Here is a 22,304-nt window from a genome sequence, read left to right as displayed (position 1 = left end):
TGTAGCTATTGTTTCAAAGAATTTGTTGTAATTCAGGGTATTGACTGAGGATTGTAAACACTGAAACGCCTTATTATGGTCCAATTAAGCAGCCATCACAATTAAATATTATACTACAAGCTACTATAAGTTGCACAGATTTTGGGCTATACCAAGATTGAAGTTGCACAGTCCAGATGAGGAGAAATCTACTGTTGTATTGCATTGATCTTTCTCTAACAAGGCTGATTCAGAAGTTTTGCAAACTATTGGGCTGAATGCTATGTACTGATGCAACCAGTCTAGGGCTGAGCGATTGTGACATTTTGCTACTCTCACGATTGTAGGATGCAACATATCACGATTATGATAACTATCACGATGTTATAACTCACATGCATCAGTATCTTGTATGCACAACTTTGTATGAGTTATATTTAATGCAAGGAAAAGAAATTGTGTACAATCTGTGTGACACAAGTAAGGACATAGGCAGTTATAGTTTAATACAAACAGTATAATAATAAATAATAGTATCCTTAGAATGCAACAGTTTCTAACAGGTAAGCTTTAAACTATGTAGTAAGATTTGTTCACACAATGAACTGTATTAGGATTGTTTTCTAGATCGTGTTCTTTCACAACAGTATGTGCCACCATTTTGAATATACCAATACACATTTACATGTGGTGTCTCTACTGTGCAACTTTGATCGGTGAGAGCAATCTTAAAGTTCTTGCTTATGGCAAGCACAGTATGCGAGGACATAACAAACACATTAATTTGTGACCTACAAGAATCTATATTGCACATCATGCAGAATCAAACTAACTCCATAGCTAAAGCACTATACTATTGGTTATGTGCCTCACTGGTTTTAAAAACACATATGCATCTTTTTGCATGGTGTATGCGCAGTAAGCTTGAATGGAACTTCTGGCCTTGGTGAGGACTTTACTTGTTGAGTATCAGTGGTACACTGGCAGATGGCCTATAATAATTGGGCAAATATACAGTTTTCTGTGTCAGTTGAAATCAACCACTAAGGAGCTAGTACGGCCATATAGAACTTCAGTCCTATTTGCATCTTGCAAACAGATACTATTATATTTTTAGAGGAAGGTATAAATCATAAACTAGTGAGCAAACATATTTAACCATCTATGTAGATCCCTAATTGTGACCAGGCCTGCGAAAACAGGAAATGTGGGCACAAGCTACACCCTGTCCTCCACCCCCACCCTATCCCCTAATTGCATGACCATAGCACAGTGACATAAAAGTTATGGGCGATCAAAGTTTGAAAAAGTAGGCAAATTTTATGTGCCCACATGCAAGTTTTCGCTGGCCCGGTCACAATTATTTTGTAATATGAATTAAACTACACTCTAACAGAACCACTGTACTAGTTAGTTATAAATCTGAAACTAAATAAAATAGCTATGCCTTCTTTGTTCCACAGTTGGTTGTCTCCATGGGTCGGCATCTGATGGTCTCTTTGTAATGTACTGAGTCAATTCTTCTATGATTGCAGTACGATCAACATTGTGCTGTGGTTGAGTGTGTCCGTCATCTTTCAATGATGGAAACTCTTCCATTGTAAGGGTGACTACTTCTTTAACGTCAATTCCAAGATTCAGTAGTTTAAAATAATACAGCCTCTCAGCACTGTAACATTGCCGGTGTATATTTCTCTTATTCTTGATGTACTCTGCTATTTCAATAACTTCCGGATCTCCATCTTTATATTCATAAGGTGAGAAGCCATGCATGTCCACAGCCGTCAAATCTGCACCATGTTGGATTAAATACTCTGCTATGCTCATGTGGCCTGCCAGATAGGCCGAATGTAGTGGAGTGCGGAGATCATCACTTGTAATGTTTACATCAATCCCATCACACTCTTCCACTAAACATCTGACAACATCAAAGCAGCATGTCAAGATTGCAGTGTGAAGAAGAGTAAAACCCAAAGCTTTAAATGTTGTCTTCACACCAGAAATCTTTAGAAAGTCAATAGTAAATGATTGTGGTACTTGATCAAAGACATTCACTATACATCTGCAAGGCTTTGTACCATCAAAGTCAACCTCGTAAGGGTCAACATTGAAGTGTTCTACTAAACATTTCACGAGGTTTATTTGCTGTAGCACTATGGCTGCAACTAGAAGATTCAGTGATGACCCATCTTCACAATAAACTCTACCAGATGTGGATATTTTACAACCAGTCAGGAGTAATTTTACTTCACAATTGTTGTCACTAAATAAAGCTGATATTAATGCTTGGAATTGTATATTATTTAGGCCTTTGGAAACTGGACCCGTGGTACTCTTTGAACGTGTCATTCCTTTTTTCTTACAATAGAGTTCAACTGATTGAAATACAAAAAGGACAAGGGAGTCATCTCTTAGTCTCACATGATCATCCTCCACTACCCACCCACTCATCTTCATCAACTCCTCACAAGCAGGATACCTCCACACTTTACTGCTAAATGTCTTGTTAGCCAGTTTGATTTGACGATACTTTTCATCATTTGGGTGTTGAATAATATTGTCAAAAATCTTCTTCAGTGTTGACAAGGTAGCCTCTAGATCTTCAGGTCGTACAGTTGATTGTATTTTATGAAGTTGTTTGGATACTGAATTTTCAAATCCACCAACTTCTGAAGTTGCAGACAATTTCCCTGCACCACTATTTTGTGCAACCTGCAATAAATATTTGATTTATTGGTACAGTGGAATGTACATAGCTAATACTACCTAGCTATGCATTACTACCTAGAGTGATAAGTCAAGCCCAACAATACTATAAAACACGTACCTCATTATTCTTGTTGTTTAGTATGACAGTAGATGAAATCTGAAAGAACAGAAATGAGTTCTCTATAAGCAAGTGTTTGTTTTTGTTAGCCATCTCCACCATGAGAGTGACAGCCGTTGGAGGAATCATCCATTCCAGTAACAAGGAAGATGATGACATGTTTACAAATGGTGACAACACATATGGCTCTATTCCACAGTGTTCTGATATGAAACATTTTAGTTGGTCGTATTCTTCTTTAGTAATACGGGAATATTTTTTATTTACAATTGCAATCATTTTTGAAAACCCTACAGGCACCTCTTGTTGTTGTTCTTTATATTCTTTGTAAATCTGTTCAAGTTTCATCTGACAATCAATCTTGCTTTCATATTTTCCCAACAATTCTTCACACTCTTCAGAATCTAACCTGTCAAGTATTGCTGTTAAAATAAGATGATCATCCCATCTCAAGTGAAATCGCAGTTGCCTGAATATTTCTCGTACACTACTACAAGCATCTATCTCTTTCAGTTGTTCAGCAGTAAACATCAGTTTGTTAGAAGTACTGCTTATAGGAAGGTAGCCACAAATACTCTTGATGGCATCCAAGTTACTTGCTTCATTGTTCTTCATCAGAATATCCTCAATGAGACTAACAATGGTAATGAACTCACTGACTGCTTTACTAGGATTAGCTATGAAAGAACTTATTATTGTTGGTGCAGCAATTTCAACTTTGCTGGGACCTAAAGCAACAAAAATTCCATACTCATATTGAAACAGACTCTCAGCATTATAAACTAGAATTGTTAACTGATATTTTTGATGAGATGTGTGGTATATACAATAAGTGTTTTAGCCGTTACAGTGTATGTAAGTAGCTAAGGACCCGCCGATTGCCAGAGCTTATGATAATGTGCGGACACCGGACAAAATCTGGTCAAATTACATAGATGTCTGACCATAATGCAATTTACCTGGACACAGTGTCCCATCAAAGCAGAAGGAGGGAGCCTAAGGGCTGAGCTGGCATGTCTGTTGATTTTAGGGATGCAACAATACGGGTAAATACCATACTGTGTATTGCCTTAAAAAACATTGCAATAATTATATTGCTGTATTGCAATATTTGGAATAGGGCCTTTGGTGATGTTAAAGTGCTATACTTGTGTAAATAACTCATGGATTTAAGCTTCATAAGATACAGCAGATAGCAATAGTGTCATGTGATGTACACCCACCAGTCAAAAGCTGCTTATAATGGCCAACAGTTATTAAATAGGTATTACAGTACAAGTAGGCAGTACTACAACCAGTACTGTTTGTTTAGGATATGTGGCTTTTAAAACATCAACAATTACATTCTGGTGGCTTTGATTCCCGTCCTCCAGGAGGGTGGCAGCTGAATAGGCTAACTATCCACAAGCCACAGCCCATTACAACCCTGCAATATTATGCAATATATTGTAACACAGCAACACTGTATAACGGGAATGATTTGCGGAAGAAAACATTCGCGAATTTCGCGATTTTAGGTGCATTCGCAAATGTTTACTTGCAATTTTTTTCTACAATTTAAAAGTTTTTTTCATGGATCAGTTGATGTAGCATTCATGTAACGGATGCATAAGCGGTAGTGATGTGCGATATATCGAAAAAATATCGATTTCGCGATAATTTTGTCGATATCGTAGCGATTTTCGATACTGCTTTAGCAGATTTCGATATTTATCGAAAAGGTTATATTTTTTGATAATTATCGAAATATCGAAGAATATTTCGATAAATCTATAGCATTTAGTGTGTGATTGCACAATCACGCTAGAAATGAAGGTTGGTTCTGTACTATCTAGCCACTTTAAAAACTTGTCTACCAGTTTCCTAGGCTTATTATTAATTTTATGCAATAGTTTGTGTGTAAATTGTGTTTCAAGCATATTTATAAATATCGGCCGCCCACGCAATTACACCACCCACACAATTAAAAATTATCGAAAATCGTATCGAAATTTCGATATTTACCCCAATATCGTATCGATAACATATCGAAATACAAATCCTGATATCGCACACCACTAATAAGCGGGTGACAACTCGCCTTGCTACGCGCTAAACTGCTATATATGCGTGACCAGTGAGGCGCAGGACCATGGCGTGTGATTTGAACAAAGATGCAAACTTCACTGACAGTGGAATAATCGGTGCTACTAAATGGGGCAAATATAACATATAACTGCAGCCCAGCAATTCACTGTGCCGGAATGGGGTGTCTTAGCCTCGGTTTTAGTGCCGCCCCCAAGGCTCTATAGGCGTGCCTATCGTCCGCCCTCATTATTTTGAATGCCTATTTCTCCAACGAAACAGCAATCATGCATGGCTACTATATGCGTAGTATGCAATGTGTCAGTGTCAGCCATATAGTCAAGCGTTCCCTATCCATAGAAAAAAAAGATAATTCGTTGTGGGCGCACGCCCAATTATTAATTACTTTATGCAACAAATCGCGATCGTTTTCTCGCAAATGAGGAAATAGTAGATCATTCGCGAATGCTTTCTTCCGTGAATCATTCCCATTATACGATATATTGCAATACGCAATATATCGATATGTTTCATCACACATATTGTATTGTATTGTGATAGATAATATTGCAATATATCGATATACACTGTATTGTTGAACCCCTAGCAGTAATAACAGTTACTTGGTTGCTAGGAGATAACATACATTCTTACAACTCAAGAGAGTGACCACTAATGTACCAATGCAGGTAGTTGGAAAAGGCAGATATGGTCGGACATGGACATGGACATGGACACGGATATTTTTAAAATATACTTTTACATTTACAAAACACTTATTTTTCATACCTAACGTTGTTTTTACAGCAGCATTCGCTTCCAGACCCAGGAGTCGATCTTGTCATAGCATTTATCCATTTGCGCTTATCCATTTATAAGTGTTTATCTATTTATAAGCAAATGTGCGAAGGATAGACTAGCACTCTAAAGACCATTATAGTGTTGTACACATGCTCTAGATATCTAATTCAGTGTCATAGAGATTAAACCGGCATGTCCCAACCTAATATCGTAGGCCAGATCCTTGAAACCCTCAACGCTTGGTATAAGCGCCTTCGCCTTATAATAAAAGGAGTAAGATTGTAGATTTGGCCTGCTAAGCTAAGTTGCATGGGGAATACAAGCTAATCTCTACAACTCTGTATTAGACTTTAGAGCATGTATACAACACTATATGGTCTTTGGCATTCTGTGGAGTGCTGGTCTAGTCCTTCGCATGTACGCTTATAAATGGAAAAGCACTATGACTAGATCGATAGCAAAGACTGCTATCGATCTGCAGTCTGGCAGCAAAGACTGCTGTAAAAACAACATTAGGTATGAAAAATAACTGTTACGTATATAAATGTAAAAGTGCTTTTTGAAAATGTCCATGTCTGCATCCGTGTCCATGTCCAATTGTATCTGCCTTTTCCAACTACCCTACCAATGCCAACCCTCCGGTGTACTGTAAACACATAACAGCTGCATCAAGGCATGTGACAAAATAATTATAAGATCCTTCTGCTATGCTATAGTGGACACAAATAGGCCATACTAATAATCTTCCACATGTCCAGTCAATTTAGGAAACTGTCTGGCCAATTCTGATTTGTCAGGATATTGTGGCAGGACAACAGAAATTTCTTACCATAAGTTCTGTTACGCTCATTATTTTATCTATTATGCTATGCTGTACTGCTCAAAATCTTTGTTTATTATACTCAAATTATGCTCAAATTATGCTCAATATTTATACCTCAGTTCTCATATTTTTCGAATAAAATTGCACTTTATGGGAAAAATGTGACCATCACAGCCTAGTTCGCACAACTTCCAGATTTCTTTTCATGTTTTCAGCATTATCTGCATTGTCCAAGGAATGGTTCGCAAAAGTTTCAGTTGATTATGGTGAATAGTTTGGAGTTACAGCAATAGACAGTAGGGAGAGCAAGGAAATCGATTTCTACATTGACTATACTAAAAATATACTACCGGTACCGTATTTACTTGGTTAAACGCCGCACCTTTAATAGTCACCACACTTGAGTGGTCCCACAATCGATTGTGAAAATAATGGCTTAAACATCGTTCACGAGTATCAAGTGGTGGTCGAGTTTGAATAGTTGCCGCATCGATTTTTGGAACTAAGGTAATAAATGCTGCGGCGTTTAACCAAGTAAATACGGTATATGCACTTACATTCACAGCCATAACTTCCATTTGGATTAGTTGAAATTTGGCTTACAATGTTCACCATGGATTGGCAGATTGACTGAGGTATAGTTTTAGCCCCTGCAGTCACTTGCACATTGGTGTACGAAGGAAGTTTTATTCAAGAAACGTCGGCGACGATTTTGTTTATGTCTACCGCATCGTAAACATACGCATGTGACACACAAACCATTGGGGGCTACAGAAATAAAACAACAATTTTCGAACTCCACATGAGTAGGAGAATAAGATGGTGTATAGGTTTAATTGATTTAAGACTTCCTTTCCTGAGTAATGGCTCAATTAAAATGTGCATAATTTTTCTTTGTGACACACGTAATTTCACCAATTCTTTTTTAAATTTCGTTTTTCTCAAAACGCATGCTTGTGTGAACTAGACAGGTTTTCACTGAGATGGTCACAAATAGTAAGTGGCTGAAGCACAAACCGTAAATGCTTGCTTGTCAAAATGCATGTCACAGAAAAGATCGATATACTCTAATAGAACAGTCAGCAGCTTGATTATTCTATTATAGTTTAATACTGACTGTTCTATTAGAGTATATCAATCTTTTTCTGTGATATGTATTTTGATAAGCAAGAATTTATGGTATTACACAAGTGTTCCGCCTATTATGCTAGCATTATGCTCAAGGCTTTCAGGCATCTATTATGCTCATTATTGTGGCAGCATAATCAGCGGATCCCTAAAGTCAACATATAATGATATTTTGGTAATTACGTGCTGCGGTACCACAAGTATACCTGACTCCTGGCAACCATCTGGTTTGCAGATATAAAAAGCGAAAGTGTGTGTGGAATTGATACAGAAAAGATTGTAATAGAACGACTAAATACTCTAACAGAACAATCACTTTAAGGTTCACTGTAACTGATACTTGAGATTTACGCTGGTTCTATTCTATTTTCTGCATGACTATAAACAATTTGCTGTAACTTACAAATCATTCTTCAAATGGTTGAGCAGTCAGTACCATTGATTACTTTTATTTGTGATGTATCACATATACGTGACCGTCTCAGCAAAATCCTGACTTGTTCGTACAACTTCCATTTTTTTATTTTCTCAGCATTATCTGCAGTGTCCAAGGAATGGATCACCAAGGTTTCAAGTCTTCTGTGGTGAGCAGTTTTGGAATTATAGTGCTAGACAGTAGGAAGAGCAAGACAATTGGTTTGTACAGCAACTATACTGAAAATAAACTACATGTGCTTACATTCGCAGCCATAACTTCTGTTCGCATTAGTCTACAAAGTTTCAAATTTGGCTTAAAATGTTCATCATGGATTAGCAAGGTATAGTGTTAGCCCTGTAGTCACTTACGCATATGGGTATGAAGGCAGTTTAGTTGAAGAAATGACAACGATCTTGTTAACGCTTTCCACGTCATAAACAAATGCATGTGACACGCATAGCTTTGGGAGTACAAAAACAAAACATCGATTTTTGAACTCTTTATGAGCAGGTGAATAAGATGGTGTATAGGTTTAATCAATTTGAGTCTTCCTTTTCTGAATAATGGCCCGATAAAAACACTTGCATATTTTTTCTTAGTATAGAATGCATTTTATGATTATTTTTTTGCATGCTTGTGCAAACAAGTCAGGTTTTTGCAGAGACGGTCATTCCAACAAATTATGCTACAAATAATAGTTGTAACATGTCCATAAGGACTTTGCCTGATACTTATGCCTAGGGGCCAGGGCCGCAAGCCCAAGGGCTGAGGGCATACATATCAGGCAAAAGCCTGAATGCCCCATGTTACAACTAATATGTAACACTTCCGATCCATATCAGGCTAGCACAGGTGATCAATCACCCAAGCCAATATGAGTGCAACCACTAGATGTATTATATACGTGCCTAAGATTTGATTATGGGTCAGTAGCTGGTATGTTTTGGTTATGATGAACAGACAAATCACAGAGAATTTTGGTTACATGAGTTTAATGTTTTAATCAGTGCTATTGAATTGTTTATGGAATTATTAAAGGTTTGCTAACAGCCTAGATGAGTAAGCTTGCTTATATAGTGGTTAATACTTGTAGAGTGGTAATTTCATGCTATTATAATGGGGATTTGGTCTGTATTCGAAAACATGCAGAAACGCTTGGTGAATAAGCTATAGCACTAGTTCCTTAGCCCAGTGATTTTCAACTTGTAGGGTAGCGAGGAAAACAAAACGCTTTCCGTCTGAGTGGTTTTCATTGCCAAATTCAAGTTGTGCATCAGAACACATGATAGTGTGTCATGAGGCCAAGTACAGCTACTGCGGATGTGCGACAGTTAAGTGTGTACTTACAGGAACCAAGAAAACGCTGGTTTCACGTATTCGTAGCTTAATAGTGAATGAACAGAAAGTAACCAGTTTTGCTGTGAAACTCCCTCAGGGTAGGGCACCTTCTATTCCAAATTTGAGTTGAATCCGCCCAGCCATCACTGAGATATGGACCTTCAAAGTTCATCTTACTTTCTTCATATTTTTCTTCTTAATCTTCTTACGAAAATTTTCTTTTTGCACACTTTAGAAAAATTGCAATAACTCATGCATGCTTTAGTCGATTGACTTCAAATTTGGAGGGCAGTAAGAACATAATGCTGTACATTTACAGTCCAGTTTTTGAAAATTGCAAAAGCGATTTGTTGTCACGCCTATAGGGTAATCTGCTTGATGAAATAACTTGAAAATCGGTCTGTAGATGAAGTTACTATCATAGTGCAAACCTTTTGTGATTTCAAAGTACTGAGAGTATTAGCTAAGGAGATATAAAGCAAAACCAGACATGTGAAAAGAGCGTGATCAAGATACTCTAATAGAATAGTCACCGAGAAGTAAAAAACGTGTGCAAAATACAGTGGAAAAGTTCTCCAGATTTCAAACCAGGGACCTCCACACCTATATACCCAAGCCCTTTACCACTCTGCCACTGCTGTCAGTTGCTCACCTCACTTAATTTCTGCTTTATAGATAAAAGTTGTACACTAGAATGATAACTCGTAGATCTGTAAGTAGAAATTCTAGAACATTCTATATGCATTGTATTGAAGTACTCAGAAAAAATGTGTGCTCCAGTAGAGTACTACAAAAATTATGAAAGTACTGTGAATCAAGTGTGTCGTGCAGCCAACAGTGTGAGGAGGCGGCATACACATTTTATGGAACCAGAAAATGCTGCTTTCATGTATCCGTAGCCCATAGTGCTTGAATGGTTTAATTAACCATTTCTGCTGCGGAAGCTTCGGCATTTCCCATTCCCAATTTGAGTCGAATCTGCCCAGCTATATATTATTGGGATACATGCACCTTCAAAATTTGTCTTATTGCAGTTCAATGATTACTGTAGTAAAGGGAAAAAAGTTAAAAGGAAGTATCAAGGCCAACCATAGGCTGACTTTGGAACTTGCAATAAGTGATCTTCACACAAAAACAGCCAAGCTATGAAAAAAGTTGTGGCCTTAAAAGCCTGGGTGAAAAAATTAACATCATTGTAGTCATTTGTTGGCCACCACCTTTGATTTTACAACTTTTTCCACCCAGGATTTTTAAGGCCGCACTTTTTTTTCACAGCTTGGCTGTTTTTGTGCGGATACTAATCACTGGAGTATTAATCGATCCCCACAATCAATTTTGGCCTTAACATCTATATAATCGCTGCCCACATGTAGCCCAGTTTTGCCAACTGGGCTGTAGACCAGACGGCTGCTTTGATCTGAGGTGTGAAAGTGTTACAAGAACCAATACAAAAATACCCCAACAAAAATTCTTCACATACCTATTTATTATTGTTCTAGTCAGCTACTCCAACCTGCGTACCTTGGTGGAATGAAGGTTAATATATTTGTCATTTACAAATGATGTAACATTTTGAGTACAGAATTAAGTGGCATAGAAAATCAGGCCCAGCAAGATTTCAAAATTTGTGATTTGGCATATATTACAAGGTCTTATAAATTCTGTACCATGCTAACAAATGTTTATTCATACACAAATTCAAGGTGTACAGTTACTAACCAATAAACGTCTGCTCTATTTCCTTTGCAGTTTCCAGCAGGTCAACTTTTCCAAGTGCAGACACAAACTGGCACCAACATGAACCAACAGTTCTCTGCAGCCAAGCATTGAACATATGATAACACTTGTCCTTCATCTCATTGTTATTGATGTCAATGGTGTTGACCACCTCCTGAGGAATGTCCAGCTGAAGTGCTACCTCTTTCCACTGTGAAGTGATTTTGTTTGAGTAGAGTACCAACTCTTTTAATTTTGGCTTCTCAACATGACAACAATGAGAAACTGTATACATAAAAACATCATGTGTGTTTAGATTGTACATGTGCTACATGCACACCACTGGTGTATTTTGATTATGCACAATTTTCAGCAGGTGTACATGCACCACACCCAGAAAGGTTATCGCACCAAAATTGATATGGAACTACAAAAAGCTATTTGGGACATTGTAATCAAACTGGCCCACCGAACGCTCTATGATGTTGATGGCCAGGTATAGCCTCTATGTTTGTCCAGACATTTTCTCATTAGTTCTAAACTTTTAGAATCCAGTGTTTCATCTACCTAACTCACTCACCTTTTTTTATGATGCCAAATACACTGCACACACACGTATGTATTATGATGGATGCATACAATGATATATGTACAGTAGTTAATAGTTAGTAACAGTGTCACTAACAAAGGGCAGACCATCCCTCAGTTGTGCTTGGTTTAAAACTTTGAACTAAAGCACTTACAATATGTCAGGAAATTTTGATGGAAAGAAAAGTCGACAAATCTGCACATGTTAACATGCTACAGATCAAGACACATGATAGTGTGTCGTGCGGCCCAAGAAGCCGGTGCACCACACCATGGGTATATTGACAAGAAGAAAGAAAACATCATTTTCACACCTTTGTATCTCAGTGATCCCTTATCCGATTGGAACCAAATTTGCTACAGAGTTGTCCACCTGCCAGGGAAGTCTACATTCCAAATTTGAAGGAAATCGCTCCAGCCATTTCCGAGATACGAGCTGCCAAGGTTTCGATTTTTTCTTCATTTTCTTCTTCGTGTTTTCACACACTTACAAAACTTGCTATAAAATGCAAACGCGTACTCTGATCACCTTGAAATTTGGCACACAGAAAGGGAGTCCAAAGGCGAATCCTAGTATCACATTTGGTGCAAATCTGATGAATGGTTCAGGATTTATAACCGATTATTCGTGTAAAACAAGATCGATTTGTTGTCATGCCTACAGGGTAAACCGCTTCATGGAATGAGTTGAAAATTGCTATGTAGATGGAGTAACCATCGTAGGAGTGCCTTTTGGTGGTTTGAAAGGAATCGAGATAAAGACCATGGTGTATAGCTGGAATAATCTTGATAGAAAGTCCTTGCAGTAGTACAGAAGAATCGGATTACAAACCGCTGAGTTATGATTCAAAAGCCAACTCCGTGTAGCAAATGCGAGATCGAGATACTCCAATAGAACAGTCACCCTAATAGAGCATTCAGCTAATTTAGAATTCGATTACATTGCAAGTTATTTCAGCTGCAAACAGTTAATCAAATAGACAGTTCAGCAAGAAGCAAGTCAGTGTATAGAGAGTTCAGCTCCAAATATATCGCTGTAGTGATTCAGAACCACTGAAGAGAGTTCAGCTATAAACAAGTCATGCACCCTGTAGAGAGTTCGGCTACACTCTCTAGAGAGTTCAGCTACAAACAAGTCACTGTGTAGAGAGTTCAGCTACAAAGAAACTACCCTGTAGAGAGTTCATCTATACAAACAAGTTATCCTATAGAGATCAGCTGCAAACAAGTAACCCTGTAGAGAGTTCAGCTACAGACAAGTCACTTTATAGTTTATACAATGTTCAGCTACAAACAAGTAACTCTGTAGAGAAGTTTGCTACAAACAAGTCACCATGTAGAGAGTTCACCAACCAAAATCCACCCTGTAAAGAGTTCAGCTATACAAACAAATTTAGTGCTGTACACCTACAAAATTTTTATCACCAGTTAATTGCCTACCAATAATTGGCAACAACCAGTTAATTGGTTTGTTTGTATATTGGCAGACATAATACAACTCAACAAGCCTGCTGAAAGGTTTAGGGTGGTACCAAAGTGACCATCACCATCCTGTTTTGCAATAACAGTTGTTACAATCACATATTTACACATTCTTTGATGTTATGTTAATTATGTTAACACTTGTCAGCAGGGGTAATTTATGGTTTACCAAGTGGGTGGGCAATAACCAGTTTAAAGGTTTCTTCACTGGTTATTGGCTGACCTAGACAACACTGGTTAATAAGGGACATTGGAAACAGTGGAAATTGAAAACTGAAACTGAAAACTGAAACTGAAAAACTGAAATGGAAAAACTGAAACTGAAAAACTAAAATTGGTCAAAACTTCATATTAACAGGTACCTCTTAACAAAGACCGCCTCTATAATAAGACCACCTCTATAATAAGACCGCCTCTAAAATAAGACCACCTCATTATAGTAGTTATGTCAAGTAGGTCCAAAAATATAGCTAAGGTGTACTCATAATGTAATAAAGTATCAATCAATCAGACAGTACTTAAAAGTTGAAATGACAGCTGCAGGGTTGTACAAAAGGATATATCTTATCATGCCAAGACCTAAAGTCCATGGTCATGTCACAAATGAAAATGGAGCAATTGCATGCATAATTGAATTTGATAATGGATTTCTCATGAATATTATTGTGCATGATTTAGGAGTTGCATAGTTACAAAATCAACATTAATGATTCTTGACTTTGTGCCTTAATAATTGTTAGGCATACGTAATAAGCATCCTCGAAGACTTAAAACCTGAAGTGACATCAGTAATTACCGAGGCGCAGGTAAATATTGACAGGTTTTTAAATCCTCGAAGACACCTATTACGAGTGTCCAACTATTACCAAGACACAAAGTCCAAGATCATTAATTTAACTATGCAACTCTTAAATAATGCACAATTCATGAGAAATCCAGTATCAGCAGAGTAATTGTGCATGCAATTACCCCATTTTCATTGTGACATGACCATGGACTTTAGGTCTTGGTATGGTAAGATAGTGTATCCTTATGTACAACCCTGCAGCTGTAGTTTTAACTTTTAAGTACTGTCTGATTGATTGATACTTTATTACGTTATGAGTACACCTAATGGCCTTTTTGTTGGACCTACTTGACATGACTACTATAATGAGGTGGTCTTATTAGAGACGGTCTTATTATACAGGTGGTCTTATTACAGAGGTGGTCTTTGTTAAGAGGTACCTGTTAATATGAAGTTTTGACCAATTTTAGTTTTTCAGTTTCAGTTTTTCCGTTTCAGTTTTTCAGTTTCAGTTTTCAGTTTCAGTTTTCAATTTCCACTGTTTCCAATGTCCCGGTTAATAACTGGTTAATTGGACGGGACATTGGAAACAGTGGAAATTGAAAACAAACTGAAAACTGAAACTGAAAAACCGAAAAAATTAAATTGGTCAAAACTTCATATTAACAGGTACCTCTTAACAAAGACCACCTCTGTAATAAGACCACCCGTATAATAAGACCGCCTCTAATAAGACCACCTCATTATAGTAGTTATGTCAAGTAAGGTCCAACAAAAAGACTATAAGGTGTACTCATAATGTAATACAAGTATCAATCAATCAGACAGTACTTAAAAAGTTAAAATGACAGCTGCAGGGTTGTACATAAGGATACAATGTCTTACCATGCCAAGACAAGTCCATGGTCATGTCACAATGAAAAAGGGGTAATTGCATGCATAATTTACTCTGCTGGCACTGGATTTGATAATGGATTTCTCATGAATTGTGCATGATTTAAGAGTTGCATAGTTAAATTAATGATCTTGGACTTAGTGTCTTGGTAATAGTTAGACACTCGTGATAGGCGTCTTCGTCTACGAGTGCCTAACAATTATCAAGACACAAAGTCCAAGATCATTAATGTTGATTTTGTTACTATGCAACTCCTAAATCATGCATAATTCATGAGAAATCCATTATCAAATCCAGTATCAGTGGAGTAAATTATGCATGCAATTGCTCCATTGTCATTTGTGACATGACCATGGACTTTAGGTCTTGGCACGGTAAGATAGTATATCCAACCCTGCAGCTGTCATTTTAATTTTTAAGTACTGTCTGATTGATCGATACTTTATTACATTATGAGTACACCTTAGCCGAACCTACTTGACATAACTACTATAATGAGGTGGTCTTATTTTTAGAGGCGGTCTTATTATACGGGTGGTCTTATTACAGAGGTGGTCTTTGTTAAGAGGTACCTGTTAATATGAAGTTTTGAACAATTTCAGTTTCAGTTTCAGTTTTTCAGTTTCAGTTTTCAATTTCCACTGTTTCCAATGTCCCTAATTGGACACTGGTGTACAGCACTAAAAAATTACTCTGTAGAGAGATCAGCTAGAAACAAGAGAGAGCTCAGCTTGAAGAAGTCACCCTGCAGATCTCAGTTACAAAAAAAACCATCCTGTAGAAAGTTCAGCTACAAACACGTTACCCTACAGTGAGATCAGATTGAAACAAGAGATTTCAGCTACAAACAAATCACCCTGTAGAGAGTTCAGCTATGAACAGATCACCCTGTAAACAGATCAGCTAGAAGCAAGCCACCTTGTAGAGAGTTCAGCTACAAAGAAACCATCCTGTAGAGTGTTCAGCTACAAACAAATCACCCTGCATAGAGTTCAGCTGCAAATAAATTACCCTGTAGAGAGTTCAGCTATAAACAAATCACCCTGTAGAGAGTTCAGCTAGATAAAAGTCACCCTACAGAGAGATCAGGTCACCCTATAGAGAGATCAGCTAGAAGAAGTGATACACCTTGTAGAGAGTTCAGCTACAAAGAACCCACTCTGTAGAGATTTCAGCTAGAAACAAGTTACCCTACAGAGAGATCAGCTAGAAACAAGTCACCTTGTAGAGAGATCAGCTAGAAACAAGTCACCTTGTAGAGAGTTCAGTGATAAAGAAACCATCCTGTAGAGAGTTCAGCTACAAACAAATCACCCTGTAGAGAGTTCAGCTGCAAAAAAATCACCCTATAGAGAGTTCAGCTACAAACAAATCAACCTGTAGAGAGATCAGCTAGAGGAAGTCACCTTGTAGAAAGATCAGCTAGAAACAAGTCACCTTGTAGAGAATTCAGTGACAAAGAAACCATCCTGTGGAGAGATCAGCTAGTAACAAATCACCCTGTAGAGAGATCAGCTAGAAACAAATCACCTTGTAGAGAGTTCAGTGACAAAGAAACCATCCTGTAGAGAGATCAGCTAGAAACAAATCACCGTGTAGAGAGTTCAGCTACAAACAAATCACCCTGTAGAGAGATCAGCTAGAAACTAGACACAATATAGGGAATTCATTTACAAGCAAATCACCCTGTAGAGAGATTAGCTACAAACAAATCACCCTGTAGAGAGATTAGCTACAAACAAATCACCTCACCCTATTGTAAGAACATAAACTAAGAACTATTCTATAGCACTGCACATGCACTAATACACTCACAATTGTAACACTAGGACACACTATATATGTATGATTGTATCTTGATTATTGCACACTATCACGTGAGAGATAATTGAGTACCTCGTGGCAGATCCGTTCCCTACACCTATAGAGAGATCAGTTCACCTTGTAGAGAGTTCAGCTACAAAGAACTCACTCTGTAGAGAGTTCAGCTAGAAACAAGTCATCCTGTAGAGAATTCAGCTACAAACAAATCACCCTGTAGAGATTTCAGCTAGAAACAGATCATCCTGTAAATAGTTCAGCTATAGATACAAGTCACCCTGTCGTAGGAGAAGTCACCTTGCAGAAAGATCAGCTAGAAGCAAGTCACCTTGCAGAGACCAGCTACAAAGAAACCATCCTGTAGAGCATAGGCAGTGGAGACAGGGTTTATGGGACAATGCTTGCAAGAAAAGATCTAAATACTCTAATAGAGCAGTCACAGTATTCAGAGAAGCAGTGCAGTTTGCAATTGTACGCGTAGTTATAAATAAGGAGATATAATTGGTGGAGAGCAGCTATTGTCAGCAGGCTGTGACTTTTTTTTTTTTTTGGTCTTCAACTTACAGCTGGCCTTGGCCCCTCACTCTTTGGATTGCTCCACCGTCCCTGCTTGTAGAGAGTTCAGCTACAAACAAATCACCCTGTAGAGAGTTCAGCTACAAGCAAATCACACTGTAGAGAGTTCAACCACAAACAAATCACACTGTAGAGAGATCATCAGAAACAAATCACCCTGTAGAGAGTTCAGCTACAAACAAATCACCCTGTAAAGAGATCAGCTAGAAACAATCCACCCTCTAGAGAGAATCCTGTCAGTGTAGAGTTCAGCTGCAAGCAAGTCACCCTGTAGACAGTTTAGCTACATTTCAAGTCCTTTAGTAGAGAGATCAGTTGTGAACAAGTTATCCAGTAGAGAATATAATAGACATGCAATAAATATATGTAAATAATTTGTATAATTACTGATAAAATGAAAAACAGTTGAAGTATTAAAAATCTGCTTTGTCTTTTTATTCTTCTTGTGGTAAAGAAAAAGGATTGGTTAAAAAAGCCCCAAAGCCAGCCTATTTGGGGTATACAAATACAAAAAGAAGTGATATCTAATCAAAAACAGCCAAGCTGTAAAAAAAGGTGCAGCCCCTGGTGAAAAAAGATGTGATGCACCAAATCCACCTGAATTGTTGTTATTAAAATTTTTACCATTAACCTACCATCACAGCCATTTCTTGGCCGCCACCTTGGATTTCACATATTTTTTTACCATGGCCCTTTACGGGCCGCACCTTTTTTTACAGCTTGGCTGTTTATGATTAGATTAGTAATACTAGACTGACCAGACCCTTCCTCTATATGTGAAAACATGGGTGCTGCCAGCCTGCAGTAATCGTTTAAGTACTGCAGTTGATCCGTGGTCACGAATGTTCATAACTGAATGACATAGAGTGCCTTTGTAAACAGTTTGTTGCTGGTAATAAGATATGATTCACTGGACTTATTCATTAACAGTTTTCAAGGCATGATTCCTTTTATTTGGGCCACCATTCCATTGTTTTTGAGAGAGAGGCATTCCCACAGCCAGCCTTGGCCAGGTGCACTACTGTTTTTTAGAAATTGTTGCATGTATAGGTGGTAGGTACATAGGCACATACATACAGTACAGCTCAAAGGTAACGTCACGAGTATACACATGCGAGTAATGTTCGCATCTTCTTGCGGGATCATTCTTTTGCAATGTACTGTACAATACCAGTGGAATATCGCGTGGATATGCACTAGCCGCACAAGGAAGTCGCCACACATGAGAACACTCGCTACTGAGTTTTAGTAACTTCATACAACACTTAAATCACATAAACATTTGTGATCGGTCCCATAATTATGTTTGTGCAAGCCTAGCTAGCTAATTATACAGTAGAATGCAATAAAGCACGCTGGGCCCGCAGAACGCAATGGGTGGAATATTTACGAAAACGAAAAATAAGTCCGTAAATTCTAAAGCGCTTGTTTCACAATGAATGAAAGTGATAACACCAAGAACCTTGGTAGCATCGTGATCCCAAAAGCAAGAGGAGTTCCAAAATCTTTGTTTCATGTCAGTACTCTCAAGGAGACAGAAGATATCAGCATTAGTCTGCCTTGCATTGAACGAGCGGTTCACTCGATTTTTCTCATGTTCGTTCACGTTCGCCGGTCCCCCGTGGACGTAGGAAAGGCCTGGAAGACAAAACGTACCCAGCAATGGATATGCTTGTTCATGGAGAATTCGATGGTGTACGTTTCATCTTGGTAGATGACTGCATTCGTATGTTATGATCGTTTTATTAAACGCCTGTAGTTCATTGTCACTGTACAAATCAATTTTTGCTGTTAGCAATTCAAAAAAAAAAAAAAAAAAACTTCGTAGGGGCGCTGTAACTTCGAACTTCTAGAGTTGAAACTTTGGTTGACCATTCCTTTAACTATCTAGATAAAGAAAATACGAATTAGAAAAATGCACTAACTGGGGTTCTGTGGCATTACTTGGCGACCAATACATCTAGGTTTACGGTAGCTACTGCTAGCTACAATACTGACTGTAGTCCGTAACAGAGTCGAGGTCAAGTCAGTAGCTAAGTTACCAAGTATTCGGTAGCCACAACACAGGCATTGCAATAGGAGACTTCACAACTGGCGGAACTGAGCCAGTGCCGACTCCCAAGACCATAGGTGAGACCTGTTATCTGGTCTTGCGTGACGCTCTTGAGTAAAGTTAGCTATCGTGGAGTATTACTGTAGCCTTGCTGCATCCACACGGGTTACTCGAGCGCACGTCATGCGCGTACATGCGACGTTACTCGTGAGCTGTACTGTATGTACATGGAATAAGTACGTATATTCAATTTTGTGACCAGATTTAACCTTAATGTCACATGTGAAATATAAAAAAATCCCTACTTTGCTGTGTCACCATTAAAGCACTTGCAATTATACACCTGTTAAAATATTTTACAGAATTTGTTGTAATTCAAGGTAATGATTCAATTTTTTATTTTTTTTTATGTTTGAAACTTATTACAATTACAAACAACTATTACAACTACATAAACTACAGCTAGCTACAGGGGGAAAACCATTACTAGGGGAAAAGGGGATTGTCATCATCATCCGAGCCCTGAAGGGCCCAGTACCTCAAGATCATCTTAGCATTGTTGGACCACAGTTGCACAGACAGTTGTTGTAGCAAGTTCTTTCTAGCAACTTTCCGAGGGACACCGCTACGAGGAGTGGTACGGTCAGCTATATTCTGTAAAGTTTTTAGAGCAAAAGGTGTCCAAACTCCAAATGTTTCCACAACTAAAGGAATGAAATCTGACCCCGCCTTCTAATTGGTTGGTAGTTTGGAATGCCTCATTTTGATCATAAATATTTGAGTTGTAAAATGTGACATTAAGGCTGATTTTCCAAGGTTCGGTCACATTTATTTGTTTTTCTGCACCCACATGAGCAAGACTTTGTGTATTGAAAAAGCACCCTGTAAGTGACAAATGAAGGCCTCATAAAATTTATCCCCACATATCTCTTACTTTGTATTCTGTATGGGATCATGGGTTCTTCTGACCAAAAAATATCACCACAAAACCAGTCTTATAATAGTGCCTTGGCAGCTATAACCAACTCAAAAGTGTCTTCAATACAACCTGAAATGCTTTCAATAAGTTGCTACAATTTTATATGGTGGAATTTTCTACTGACTGACTGACCTGACTGCATGACTGATGTCTTCAGACAAGCGCAACTCAATAATGGCTAAGGCTTGGGCTTAATTTTTTCACTGTTCGACATCATTTCACCCTAAAAGGTGCCTTTTGCATACACGACCACAGTACATATGACGTATGCTTCATGGACTAATAGTGTCCCATATGTCTTTGCAGGCAGTGCAAGGTGTTGTTTCATGGTAGCTATGCATGATGTGTTTGTAACAGTAAACGTGAGTTTTCCATTGTGATTGGATTGATTGCAGAGGTCCTTCTTGTAGTGTTCTTCATTTGTAACGTGTAACAGGCTGAACATAGCTGAAAACAAAACATAATGGCCATTTCGCTATATCAGTAGTTGATAGATGGGGTACATGTTCAGATGCAAACAATAAGCCTGGTGTCATTCTTTCTTCTAATGTGTGGGTTCACCAGTCAAAATAATGTAAACAAACAAATATTAGGAATTTTATATAGGGATCAAAGAAACAAAAAGTAGTGATGTCCCCCTACACCTAGTGGACATTCAATCCCTAATTCAGTCATGGGTAGGGATCTACTAGCGTACCTTCAGATGTAGGTAACCTCCCTTGTTTCACTAAGTACACAGGATGATGTTGGAGTACCACCCTCCTGCAGTAGGTTCATCTATTGTGGACGGCATACACAGGACCTTGATGAGAAACCTGGCTAGCATGTGGAAAATTTACGGTATAACGACCACGCCTTAAAAAGGCAGCCCGTCTATAGTTAGCATGTTCATCACAGTATCATCTCTTTTACTTGCTAGCAAAGGTCCATGGTCCATACAGGGGTCTATTTTCCCAAGTGTGCTTATCTACGATTTTCACTTAGGTTCCCTGGGAAAGTGGTGAAGCTCCTCGTACAGGCTCTGCCTTCTGTGCAAACCCTCCAGTGCCCAACTGATACTCTTTTTTGATAATAATAACCCAGGATTTATAAGGCCGCACCATTTTTTTCACAGCTTGGCTGTTTTGTGTGTATAATAAAAGAGTTACTATTAACTCTTGAATGTTTATAAAAGGCGATCGATAAAAGGCATACCTGATGGCCGATCAGGTTCTGATAAGTTCACTTCACTCATCTCGAATAGCTGAATTTCGATACCTGATTGTTCCTCCCGGGTTGCTCTTCACTTACTGTGTACCATCGACACACCCGCACCATGACGATGCGAGGAGGTACGATAATAAATAAGCGCCATCGGAAAGAATTCGTGTAAATTTTTTTTAAATTTCATACCGTACGCAATAGTGCAGTACATAAGCCCTTAAAATTGACATAATCGTTCACTTTTTGATAAAAGCACCAATTTTTTTACAGGGTATATGGAGCGTGCACTAAGTGGTTTAAGAAGGGGAGGCACGTAAAAAGTCCTCAGGAACACCCCTTTTTGCACCCTGACAAGAAAACTATTTGTTACTATTAAAAATCAATCATGTTTCTATCAAGTTAACTGCTGGGCCTAGTATCATAGTAGTACAAAGCATACAGCTGGAACATAATAGCCTATTAGTAATCTATAAAAAAACAAATAGTTCTCTCACCTAGGCAGTAAACAAAATCACTAAAATTTCCATTTGCAGGGATTCTTTTAAAGTTTTGGACCTTCAATGCTGATGATTGTGTAGTACTATGTACAAGGATCATCCTGATGTGTAATGTTTCTTTATTAAAGGGGTATAACAAAAGTTATTTGATGTTAAAGTCACAGGTGAATATCTCAACAGAAAACCATGAACTACAGCAGTTCAATTATCAAGCACAGAGCTTGAACAAAAGGTCCCTTGTCCTTATACTGGGCACCATATGAAAGGTAATTAAATTTCTAGTTTAATGAAGGCAGTTGCAAGTTGTTTCAACATCTTGTTCTCAAGTT

At 38.1% G+C, this 22,304-nt stretch overlaps 1 protein-coding gene across 1 annotated transcript; it reads right to left on the bottom strand.

Annotated features, from left to right (window-relative positions):
* Positions 1-1,233: 1,233 nt before the first annotated feature.
* LOC136252391 (uncharacterized) lies at positions 1,234-21,616 on the bottom strand. The gene is made up of 4 exons (XM_066044819.1): positions 21,470-21,616; positions 11,098-11,379; positions 2,807-3,534; positions 1,234-2,691 (listed from the first exon to the last, which is right to left on the bottom strand). Exons 1-4 carry the CDS (start codon positions 21,507-21,509, stop codon positions 1,408-1,410), a joined length of 2,334 nt encoding a protein of 777 aa, XP_065900891.1. The 5' UTR covers positions 21,510-21,616; the 3' UTR covers positions 1,234-1,407.
* Positions 21,617-22,304: the final 688 nt, after the last annotated feature.

Source organism: Dysidea avara, chromosome 4 (assembly GCF_963678975.1).
Source record: "Dysidea avara chromosome 4, odDysAvar1.4, whole genome shotgun sequence".
Taxonomy (NCBI): domain Eukaryota; kingdom Metazoa; phylum Porifera; class Demospongiae; order Dictyoceratida; family Dysideidae; genus Dysidea; species Dysidea avara.
Note: the sequence above shows the minus strand (reverse complement) of the source record. Positions and strands in the feature narration are given on the sequence as shown.

What these genes read in the sequence shown, in the direction of transcription:
- LOC136252391 (XM_066044819.1), bottom strand. Translation starts at nt 21,509, where the DNA reads ATGAGTGAAGTGAACTTATCAGAACCTGATCGGCCATCAG. An exon ending in AGAACCTGATCGGCCATCAG is followed by an intron (nt 11,380 to 21,469) that starts GTATGCCTTTTA and finishes TTATGTATACAG; the next exon opens with TTTCTCATTGTTGTCATGTT. An exon ending in AATAGAGCAGACGTTTATTG is followed by an intron (nt 3,535 to 11,097) that starts GTTAGTAACTGT and finishes TTGTTGCTTTAG; the next exon opens with GTCCCAGCAAAGTTGAAATT.